At 43.7% G+C, this 12976-nt stretch overlaps 1 protein-coding gene across 9 annotated transcripts in view; it reads left to right on the top strand.

The window, feature by feature from the left end:
* Nucleotides 1-12976, top strand: part of LOC115153405 (slit homolog 1 protein) — a 166661-nt gene that overhangs the window by 76607 nt on the left and 77078 nt on the right. For all 9 annotated transcript variants that reach the window (XR_003867690.1, XM_029698828.1, XM_029698826.1 and 6 more), the window contains exon 5: nucleotides 12546-12617. Coding sequence is in view for 8 of the 9 variants with exons in the window: in XM_029698828.1 (XP_029554688.1) it covers nucleotides 12546-12617 (72 nt within the window). In the remaining variant the exon portion in view is untranslated. The remainder of the gene's footprint in view (nucleotides 1-12545; nucleotides 12618-12976) is intronic.

Below are 12976 nucleotides of genomic sequence, written 5' to 3'. Positions count from 1 at the left end.
GTACCGTCATAGGATGCTACCTATCCAAGAAGTCAGTTCGTTACATTTCGTCCCTGCTAGCACTGTCCTGTCAACTGTAAGTGCTGTTATTGTGAACTGGAAATGTCTAGGAGCAACAACGACTCAGCCGCAATGTGGTAGACCACACAAGCTCACAGAACGGGACCGCCGAGTGCTGAAGCGCCTAGTATGTAAAAATTGTCTGTCCTCACAACCGAGTTCCAAACTGCCTCTGGAAGCAACGTCACCACATGAACTGTTCATCGGGAGCTTCATGAAATGGGTTTTCATGGCCGAGCATCTGCACACAATCCTAAGATCGCCATGTGCATTGCCAAGCGTTGGCTGGAGTGGTACAAAGCTTGTTACCATTTCAGTGTTTTGCTTGTAATAAATTTGCACAAATAAAAAAATAAAAAAAGTTTTTTCTCTGTCATCATGGTGTATTGTGTGTAGATTGATTAGAAATAAAGCAATTTAATGAATTTTAGAATAAGGCTGTAACGTAACAAATGTGGAAAAGTCAAGGGGTCTGAATACTTTCCGAAGGCACTGTATATATATATATACACTTCCGGTCAAAAGATTTAAAACACCTTCTCATTCAAGGATTTTTCTTTATTTTTACTATTTTCTACATTGTAGAATAATAGTGAAGACATCACATTTATGAAATAACACACATGGAATCATGTAGTAACCAAAATTGTTAAACAAATCAAAATGTATTTGAGATTCTTCAAATAACCACACTTTGCCTTGATGACAGCTTTGCACACTCTTGGCATCCCCCCTTGAATGAGTAGGTGTTCTAAACCTTTTGACCGGTAGTGTATATACAGCGCCTTGCAAAAGTATTCATCCCCCTTGGCGTTTTTCCTATTTTGTTGCATTACAACCTGTAATTTAAATGAATTTTTATTTGGATTTCATTTAATGGACATACACAAAATAGTCCAAATTGGTGAAGTGAAATGAAAAAATTACTTGTTTAAATACAAAATTAAAATGTAAAAAGGAAAAGTAATGCGTGCAAATGTATTCACCGCCTTTGCTATGAAGCCCCTAAATAAGATCTTGTGCAACCAATTACCTTCAGAAGTCACATAATTTGTTAAATTAAGTCCACCTGTGTGCAATCTAAGTGTCACATGATCTGTCACATGATCTCAGTATAAAAACCCCTGTTCTGAAAGGCCCCAGAGTCTGCAACACCACTAAGCAAGGGGCACCATGAAGACCAAGGAGATCTCCAAACAGGTCAGGGACAAAGTTGTAGAGAAGTACAGATCAGGGTTGGGTTATAAAAAAATATCAGAAACTTCCCACGGAGCACCATTAAATCCATTATTAAAAAAATTGAAAGAATGTGGCACCACAACAAACCTGCCAAGAGAGGGCCGCCCACCAAAATTCACGGACCAGGCAAGGAGGGCATTAATCAAAGAGGCAACAAAGAGATCAAAGATAACCCTGAAGGAGCTGCAAAGCTCCACAGCGGAGATTGGAGTATATGTCCATAAGACCACTTTAAGCCGTACACTCCAGAGAGCTGCGATTTACAGAAGAGTGGCCAGAAAAAAGCTATTAATAAAGAAAAAAATAAGCAAACACGTTTTATGTTCGCCAAAAGGCATGTGGGAGACTCCCAAAACATATGGAAGAAGGTACTCTGGTCAGATGAGACTGAAATGTAGCTTTTTGGCCATCAAGGAAAACGTTATGTCTGGCGCAAACCCAACACCTCTCATCATCCCGAGAATACCATCCCTACAGTGAAGTATGGTGGTGGCAGCATCATGCTGTGGGGATGTTTTTCATCGACAGGGACTTTGAAACTGGTCAGAATTGAAGGAATGATGGATGGCACAAAATACAGGGAAATTCTTGAGGGAAACCTGTTTCAGTCTTCCAGAGATTTGAGACTGGGACGGAGGTTCACTTTCCAGTAGGACAATGACCCTAAGCATACTGCTAAAGCAAGTATGCTTAGTTGAGTGGTTGAGTGGTTTAAGGGGAAACATTTAAATGTCTTGGAATGGCCTAGTCAAAGCCCAGACCTCAATCCAATTGAGAATCTGTGGTATGACTTAAAGATTGCTGTTCACCAGCAGAACCCATCCAACTTGAAAGAGCTGGAGCAGTTTGCCTTGAAGAATGGGCAAAAATCCCAGTGGCTATATGTGCCAAGCTTATAGAGACATACCCCAAGAGACTTGCAGCTGTAATTGCTGCAAAAGGTGGCTCTACAAAGTATTGACTTTGGGGGGGGGGGTGAATAATTATGCACGCTCAAGTTTTCAGTTTTTTGTCTTATTTCTTGTTTGTTTCACAAGAAAAAATATTTTGCATCTTCAAAGTGGTAGGCATGTTGCGTAAATGAAATTATACAAACCCCCCAAAAACAACTTTAATTTCAGGTTGTAAGACAACAAAATATGAAAAATGCCACGGGGGGTGAATACTTTCGCAAGCCACTGTATATATACAATACCAGTTAAAAGTTTGGACATACCTACTCATTTAAGGGTTTGTCACAACTTCCGCCAAAGTTGGTGCCTCTCCTTGTTCGGGCGGCGTTCAGCGGTCGACGTCACCGGCTTTCTAGCCGCCACCGATCTACATTTCTTTGTTCATTTGTTTTGTCTTGATGGTACACACCTGGTTTCCATTACGTTATAATTTATTCCCTATTTAACCCTCTGGTTCCCACATGGTTTTGTGCGTGTTTGTTCTTTGTTAAGTGGTTGCTCTTTTGTGTTGAGCTGGATTGTTTTCCCTGTATGGAATTAGTTTGTGATTTATTCGAGTAAAGTACATTTTTACTCAGTTCTGTGTCCTGCCCCTGACTCCGTCCTACCCGCTGCACACTCATAGCCAGTGTGACAGGACTTTGCACTGGACTTCAGGACCCTGGCAGCCAGCGCGGGATGGAATGAAGGGGCCCTGATCGACCATTACCGGTGCAGTCTACGTGAGGACGTTCGTCGGGAGCTGGAATGCATGGACACCACCCTTACCCTCGACCAGCTGGTGGATTTATCCATCCGGATGGATACCCTATTGGCCACCCGCGGACGTCCGGATCGGGGCCCGTCCATTCCATCACCCTACACCTTTGGAGCTCGGAGATGCTGCTCTGAGGGTGACCGGAAGGGGGGGGGGGGCGTTTCCTGCACCATATGTGGCCGCAGAGGTAATATTGCTGGTTGGTGCTGGGGAGGTTCCCCAGGGAGTCGAGGCAGCAGGCAGGGCACTGGTGGATCATCCCAGGTGAGTAGGCACCCGACTCACCCAGAGCTCCCTGTTGCGCACATGTGTGTATGTATAGAATTTCCTGAGTTTTCCCCGCATTCCCAGCATAAGGCGCTAGTAGATTCAGGCGCAGCTGGGAACTTTATTGACCGTTCATTTGCACTTACAGTGGGGGAAAAAAGTATTTGATCCCCTGCTGATTTTGTACGTTTGCCCACTAACAAAGAAATGATCAGTCTATAATTTTAATGGTAGGTTTATTTGAACAGTGAGAGACAGAATAACAACAAAAAAATCCAGAAAAACGCATGTCAAAAATGTTATAAAATGATAAGCATTTTAATGAGGGAAATAAGTACTTTACCCCTCTGCAAAACATGACTTAGTACTTGGTGGCAAAACCCTTGTTGGCAATCACAGAGGTCAGACGTTTCTTGTAATTGGCCACCAGGTTTGCACACATCTCAGGAGGGATTTTGGCCCACTCCTCTTTGCAGATCTTCTCCAAGAAATTATGGTTTCGAGGCTGACGTTTGGCAACTCAAATCTTCAGCTCCCTCCACAGATTTTCTATGGGATTAAGGTCTGGAGACTGGCTAGGCCACTCCAGGACCTTAATGTGCTTCTTCTTGAGCCACTCCTTTGTTGCCTTGGCTGTGTGTTTTGGGTCATTGTCATGCTGGAATACCCATCCACTACCCATTTTCAATGCCCTGGCTGAGGGAAGGATGTTCTCACCCAAGATTTGACGGTACATGGCCCCGTCCATCGTCCCTTTGATGCGGTGAAATTGTCCTGTCCCCTTAGCAGAAAAACACCCCCAAAGCATAATGTTTCCACCTCCATGTTTGACGGTGGAGATGGTGTTCTTGGGGTCATAGGCAGTATTCCTCCTCCTCCAAACACGGCGAGTTGAGTTGATGCCAAAGAGCTCCATTTTGGTCTCATCTGACCCCAACACTTTCACCAGTTGTCCTCTGAATCATTCAGATGTTCATTGGCAAACTTCAGACGGGCATGTATATGTATTCTTGAGCAGGGGAACCTTGCTGGCGCTGCAGGATTTCAGTCCTTCACAGCGTAGTGTGTTACCAATTGTTTTCTTGGTGACTATGGTCCCAGCTGCCTTGAGATCATTGACCAGATCCTCCCGTGTAGTTTTGGGCTGATTCCTCACCGTTCTCATGATCATTGCAACCCCACGAGGTGAGATCTTGCATGGAGCCCCAGGCCGAGGGACATTGACAGTTATTTTGTGTTTCTTCCATTTGCGAATAATCGCACCAAATGTTGTCACCTTCTCACCAAGCTGCTTGGCGATGGTCTTGTAGCCCATTCCAGCCTTGTGTAGGTCTACAATCTTGTCCCTGACATCCTTGGAGCGCTCTTTGGTCTTGGCCATGGTGGAGAGTTTGGAATCTGATTGATTGATTGCTTCTGTGGACAGGTGTCTTTTTTACAGGTAACAAGCTGCGGTTAGGAGCACTCCCTTTAAGAGTGTGCTCCTAACCTCAGCTCCTTACCTGTATAAAAGACACCTGGGAGCCAGAAATCTTTCTGATTGAGAGGGGGTCAAATACTTATTTCCCTCTTTAAAATGCAAATCAATTTATAACTTTTTTGACATGCGTTTTTCTGGATCTTTTTGTTGTTATTCTGTCTCTCACTATTCAAATAAACCTACCATTAAAATTATAGACTGATCCTTTCTTTATCAGTGGGCAAACGTACAAAATCAGCAGGGATCAAATACTTTTCCCCCCCACTGTATATAGATTAGGGATCCCTATTGTTCCTGTTGATGTGCCCTTCCCTGTACATGCCTTAGATAGTCGTCCTTTAGGGTCGGGGCTGATTAGGGAGGTCACAGCTCCACTATGTATGATAACGCAGAAGGGTCATGAGGAGAGAATTAGTCTCTTCCTGATCGATTCTCCTGCGTTTCCTGTGGTGTTCCGTTGTGGAACGGGTGGATGAATGGTTTCGGCGCTCGGAGGAGACATGGGACGCTGCCCATATGCGCCTGCAACGGGCCATCAGGTGGCAGAAGGCGAGCGCTGACCGCCACCGCAGTAAGGCCCCGGTGTATGCACCGAGGGACCGGGTCTGGCTCTCAACCCGAAACCTACCCCTTCGCCTGCCCTGCCGGAAGCTGGGTCTGCGGTTTGTGGGGCCATTTAAAGTCCTGAGGAGACTGAACGAGGTTGTTATAGGTTACAGCTCCCCCTGATTACCATATTAACCCCTCGTTCCATGTGTCTCTCCTCAGGCCGGTGGTGGCTGGTCCGCTCCAGCAGTCTGAGGTGCGGGAGGTTCCTCCGCCCCCTCTGGACATCGAGGGGGCCCCGGCGTATACTGTGCGAGCCATCCTGGACTCAAGGCGTAGGGCGAGGGGCCTTCAGTTCCTTGTGGAGTGGGAGGGGTACGGTCCGGAGGAGAGATGCTGGGTGCCGGTGGAGGACATCCTGGACCCTTCCTTACTGCAGGAATTTCACTGTCTCCACCCGGATCGTCCTGCGCCTCGTCCTCCGGGTCGTCCCCGAGGCCGGTGTTGACGCGCTGCTGGAGCCGCACATCAAGGGGGGGTACTGTCACGACTTCTGCCGAAGTTGGTGCCTCTCCTTGTTCGGGCGGCGTTCGGCGGTCGACGTCACCGGCTTTCTAGCCACCGCCGATCTACGTTTCTTTGTCCATTTGTTTTGTCTTGATTGTACACACCTGGTTTCCATTACGTTATAATTTATTCCCTATTTAACCCTCTGGTTCCCACATGGTTTTGTGCGTGTTTGTTCTTTGTTAAGTGGTCGCTCTTTTGTGTCGAGCTGGATTGTTTTCCCTGTATGGAATTAGTTTGTGATTTATTCGAGTAAAGTACGTTTTTACTCAGTTCTGTGTCCTGCCCCTGACTCCGTCCTACCCGCTGCACACTGACACTTGACAGGGTTTTTCTTTATTTTTTACTATTTTCTACATTATAGAATAATAGTGGAGATATCAAAACTATGAAATAACACATATGGAATCATGTAATTTAGTCACCAAAAAAGTGATAAACAAATCAATATATATCTAATATTTTTGATTCTTCAAAGTAGCCACCCTTTGCCTTGTTGACAGCTTTACACACTCTTGGCATTCTCTCAACAAGCTTGATGAGGTAGTCACCTGGAATGCATTTCAATTAACACATGTGCCTTGTTAACTATATATATATATTAACTGCATGCATACACACACACACACACTCATATACACTCACACACACCACAGTGTACCTCTGTGCCGGAAGTCTTGTCTCATCTCTGTGTCTGGATGGAGATGTCATTAACAGACCATTAACATGGTCTGTCAGTACCATAACACAGTATGTTAACACCAGAGAGGTATAACACGGTCTGTCAGTACCATACCACAGAGTGTTAACACCAGAGAGGCATAACACGGTCTGTCAGTACCATACAACAGAGTGTTAACACCAGAGAGTTATAACACAGTCTGTCAGTACCATAACACAGAGTGTTAACACCAGAGAGGTATAACACAGTCTGTCAGTACCATACAACAGAGTGTTAACACCAGAGAGGTATAACACAGTCTGTCAGTACCATAACACAGAGTGTTAACACCAGAGAGGTATAACACAGTCTGTCAGTACCATACAACAGAGTGTTAACACCAGAAAGGTATAAAAATGTCTGTCAGTACCATACTACAGTGTGTTAACACCAGAGAGGTATAACACGGTCTGTCAGTACCATACTACAGTGTGTTAACACCAGAGAGTTATAACACAGTCTGTCAGTACCATAACACAGAGTGTTAACACCAGAGAGGTATAACACGGTCTGTCAGTACCATACAACAGAGTGTTAACACCAGAGACGCATAACACGGTCTGTCAGTACCATACAACAGAGTGTTAACAGCAGAGAGTTATAACACAGTCTGTCAGTACCATAACACAGAGTGTTAACACCAGAGAGGTATAAAAATGTCTGTCAGTACCATACTACAGTGTATTAACACCAGAGAGGTATAACACGGTCTGTCAGTACCATACCACACCAGTGTTAACACCAAAGAAATATAACACGGTATGTCAGTACCATACTGCAGAGTGTTAACAGCAGAGAGTTATAACACAGTCTGTCAGTACCATACCATACCAGTGTTATCACCAGAGAGTTATAACACAGTCTGTCAGTACCATACTGCAGTGTGTTAACACCAGAGAGTTATAACACAGTCTGTCAGTACCATACTACAGTGTGTTAACACCAGAGAGGTATAACATAGTCTGTCAGTATCATACCACACCAGTGTTAACACCAGAGAAATATAACACGGTATGTCAGTACCATACCATACCAGTGTTAACACCAGAGAGTTATAACACAGTCTGTCAGTACCATACTACAGAGTGTTAACACCAGAGAGTTATAACACAGTCTGTCAGTACCATACTACAGTGTGTTAACACCAGAGAGGTATAACATAGTCTGTCAGTACCATACCATACCAGTGTTATCACCAGAGAGTTATAACACAGTCTGTCAGTACCATACTACAGAGTGTTAACACCAGAGAGTTATAACACAGTCTGTCAGTACCATACTGCAGTGTGTTAACACCAGAGAGTTATAACACAGTCTGTCAGTACCATACCACAGTGTGTTAACACCAGAGAGTTATAACACAGTCTGTCAGTACCATACTACAGTGTGTTAACACCAGAGAGGTATAACATAGTCTGTCAGTACCATACCATACCAGTGTTAACACCAGAGAGTTATAACACAGTCTGTCAGTACCATAACACAGTGTGTTAACACCAGAGAGTTATAACACAGTCTGTCAGTACCATACCACAGAGTGTTAACACCAGAGAGGCATAACACGGTCATTAACAGACCATTAACACTGTCTGTCAGTAACATAACACAGTGTGTTAACACCAGAAAGTTATAACACAGTCTGTCAGTACCATACTACAGTGTGTTAACACCAGAGAGGTATAACATAGTCTGTCAGTACCATACCATACCAGTGTTAACACCAGAGAGTTATAACACAGTCTGTCAGTACCATAACACAGTGTGTTAACACCAGAGAGTTATAACACAGTCTGTCAGTACCATACCACAGAGTGTTAACACCAGAGAGGTATAAAAATGTCTGTCAGTACCATACTACAGTTTTAACACCAGAGAGTTATAACACAGTCTGTCAGTACCATACTACAGTTTTAACACCAGAGAGTTATAACACAGTCTGTCAGTACCATACTAGTGTTAACAGCAGAGAGTTATAACACAGTCTGTCAGTACCATACCATACCAGTGTTATCACCAGAGAGTTATAACACAGTCTGTCAGTACCATACTGCAGTGTGTTAACACCAGAGAGTTATAACACAGTCTGTCAGTACCATACTACAGTGTGTTAACACCAGAGAGGTATAACATAGTCTGTCAGTATCATACCACACCAGTGTTAACACCAGAGAAATATAACACGGTATGTCAGTACCATACCATACCAGTGTTAACACCAGAGAGTTATAACACAGTCTGTCAGTACCATAACACAGTGTGTTAACACCAGAGAGTTATAACACAGTCTGTCAGTACCATACAACAGAGTGTTAACACCAGAGAGTTATAACACAGTCTGTCAGTACCATACCACAGAGTGTTAACACCAGAGAGGCATAACACGGTCATTAACAGACCATTAACACTGTCTGTCAGTAACATAACACAGTGTGTTAACACCAGAGAGTTATAACACAGTCTGTCAGTACCATACTACAGAGTGTTAACACCAGAGAGTTATAACACAGTCTGTCAGTACCATACTACAGTGTGTTAACACCAGAGAGGTATAACATAGTCTGTCAGTACCATACCATACCAGTGTTAACACCAGAGAGTTATAACACAGTCTGTCAGTACCATAACACAGTGTGTTAACACCAGAGAGTTATAACACAGTCTGTCAGTACCATACCACAGAGTGTTAACACCAGAGAGGTATAAAAATGTCTGTCAGTACCATACTACAGTTTTAACACCAGAGAGTTATAACACAGTCTGTCAGTACCATACTACAGTTTTAACACCAGAGAGTTATAACACAGTCTGTCAGTACCATACTAGTGTTAACAGCAGAGAGTTATAACACAGTCTGTCAGTACCATACCATACCAGTGTTATCACCAGAGAGTTATAACACAGTCTGTCAGTACCATACTGCAGTGTGTTAACACCAGAGAGTTATAACACAGTCTGTCAGTACCATACTACAGTGTGTTAACACCAGAGAGGTATAACATAGTCTGTCAGTATCATACCACACCAGTGTTAACACCAGAGAGGTATAACACGGTCTGTCAGTACCATACTACAGTGTGTTAACACCAGAGAGTTATAACACAGTCTGTCAGTACCATAACACAGAGTGTTAACACCAGAGAGGTATAACACGGTCTGTCAGTACCATACAACAGAGTGTTAACACCAGAGACGCATAACACGGTCTGTCAGTACCATACAACAGAGTGTTAACAGCAGAGAGTTATAACACAGTCTGTCAGTACCATAACACAGAGTGTTAACACCAGAGAGGTATAAAAATGTCTGTCAGTACCATACTACAGTGTATTAACACCAGAGAGGTATAACACGGTCTGTCAGTACCATACCACACCAGTGTTAACACCAAAGAAATATAACACGGTATGTCAGTACCATACTGCAGAGTGTTAACAGCAGAGAGTTATAACACAGTCTGTCAGTACCATACCATACCAGTGTTATCACCAGAGAGTTATAACACAGTCTGTCAGTACCATACTGCAGTGTGTTAACACCAGAGAGTTATAACACAGTCTGTCAGTACCATACTACAGTGTGTTAACACCAGAGAGGTATAACATAGTCTGTCAGTATCATACCACACCAGTGTTAACACCAGAGAAATATAACACGGTATGTCAGTACCATACCATACCAGTGTTAACACCAGAGAGTTATAACACAGTCTGTCAGTACCATACTACAGAGTGTTAACACCAGAGAGTTATAACACAGTCTGTCAGTACCATACTGCAGTGTGTTAACACCAGAGAGTTATAACACAGTCTGTCAGTACCATACCACAGTGTGTTAACACCAGAGAGTTATAACACAGTCTGTCAGTACCATACTACAGTGTGTTAACACCAGAGAGGTATAACATAGTCTGTCAGTACCATACCATACCAGTGTTAACACCAGAGAGTTATAACACAGTCTGTCAGTACCATAACACAGTGTGTTAACACCAGAGAGTTATAACACAGTCTGTCAGTACCATACTACAGTGTGTTAACACCAGAGAGTTATAACACAGTCTGTCAGTACCATACTACAGTGTGTTAACACCAGAGAGTTATAACACAGTCTGTCAGTACCATACTACAGTTTTAACACCAGAGAGGTGAATACAAGGTGAGAAGAAGGCTCATGTCAACGTACATGCGCAAGCTTGAACAGGAGCCAGGTAAAGCTGCTGTCTATAGGTGAGGAATGTTGTTCTGTTTAGATAATTGGCCTGCTTCTCCTCTAGTTTTTTCAAGGTGAATGTTTTCATTTCATCACTGTGCTCTTCTGTGAAGTCATGGCATGTTACCATCATTTACTAATACAACACTCAAACTTCACAGTAGAGCCCAGTTAAGACCTGCCTCTTAGTTGCTACTGGAGAATGTGTGTGTGTGTGTGTGTGTGTGTGTGTGTGTGTGTGTGTGTGTGTGTGTGTGTGTGTGTGTGTGTGTGTGTGTGTGTGTGTGTGTGTGTGTGTGTGGACATATTTTAAAAGTTTACTGGTTGACCTGGAATGTAAGTGTCATGGATATTCAAAATAGCAACCGTGCAAATACCACAATTAATTGTGATATATTTGCAGCGGCCTGCAGACGGCTGTTTTAATTGCTGCTAGAGTATAAAGAAACAAGGAACCATTCATTAGATAGATTGCACAACTCTTACTGTTCTCTGTGGCACCAGGTATCTTTTCATTCCTTTTGTATGATGTTGAAACCATGTCTGTGAAATCATAAATCAACATACCAAAGGAGAACTGTGAGATGAACCAGAGAGAGTGGGAGAGGGAGGGAGACAGGGGTAGAGAAGGAGGGAGAGAGATCCTGTAGGCCTCTCTAAAGGGGGCCATGAGTGTTCTGTTTATGTCCATTGGGCTGTGGGAATAAGACAGGAGCCCCTCGTGTGTGTGTGTATGTGTGTGTGTGTGTGTGTGTGTGTGTGTGTGTGTGTGTCACGGCAAGAAGGACAGCCTCTCTCTGAATGAGGTTAGCACACCGTTTAGCCACCAAACAAAGACATGCTAATTAAAACTATGGCTACTTGTGTTTCTCTCTCTCTTTATTTCCTTCCTCCTCTCCTAACTATAACCCTCCACTCACTCCATCGCTCACTCTTCACCTCTCTCTCTACACACACACACACACACACGCACGCACGCATGCACACACGCACACACACACACACACACAACCCTTCTCTCTGTCACACACACACACACACACACACACACACACACACACACACACACACACACACACACACACACACACACACACACACAACCCTTCTCTCTGTCACACACACACATGCAGCATTTCATTCAATCCTCTTTGTCTGGACCCATGCACCATGTATGTCTAATAGGACCTCTCTTGGTTGCCTACTCTTTTGCCTGTTTGAAAGGTTTGTGTGCAGGCATTGAGCAGGACATCTCTCACTGGGTCTCACAGGGGTCCTTAGGAAATGTTTTAGCATGAGTGAACACTAAATAAAACAGCTACCTACTCTACTCCAGCCCTCTGCATGACGCTCCACACCTAGGGCTTTTTGGCACAGATACATACAGCTACACAGATGAATGACTTCCATGTTTTCTCTTTCCATCGTGATGAAGAAAATAATCCTGTTTAGTCCTCAGGAAGCTTTTACTCACAGCTGAGTGGTTTTCTCTGGCCTTTGTTAGGGACTACTGTACGATGAAATAAAAACAACATTCCGTTCAGGCTAGAAGAGAGCCTTCACCTGGGTCTTAACTCGTTTTTATGAAGGAAACTCAGCCCATCTACTACCAACGTGTCACAATGCTCCCACAATGTTCCCTCCTACAAAGCCCCTATCTATCCTGGCTGTGTGATATGTGTGTATAAGCTTAGAAGTTGGGTACAGTATCTTTGATCTAACATTGTCATGTTGTTGTGTTCACAGAGATCTGAGTGAGAACAACATCCAGTCCATCCCCAGGAAGGCTTTCAGAGGAGCTACAGACATCAAGAACCTGTGAGGGAATCTTCAGTCTCAGATTAGTGAATCAATGAAATAATCCATGGATGAATGAATGCATGTCTCTTCACTCTCAATACTAACTCGACATCATATTGTCATAGCATCAGAATGCTCTCATATAACACTAAGACAAAGGAGCAACATGTACTTGTTCATAATATCATATTTTTAATCATATCAGATCAGTTTTATTCACACATATGCAGACACACACTGACACACACGTTGTATTGAGCCTCTCTGTCGGTCAGCTCTGTGTATGCTAATGAGCATAGCCCCAGTCAGTTACTGTAGGTGGCATCAGTATATCACAGTGACAGAGTGGGTTAGCTTTCACCCTGTACACAGATGGA

This window comes from Salmo trutta, chromosome 18 (genome assembly GCF_901001165.1).
Source record: "Salmo trutta chromosome 18, fSalTru1.1, whole genome shotgun sequence".
NCBI lineage: Eukaryota > Metazoa > Chordata > Actinopteri > Salmoniformes > Salmonidae > Salmo > Salmo trutta.
Note: the sequence above shows the minus strand (reverse complement) of the source record. Positions and strands in the feature narration are given on the sequence as shown.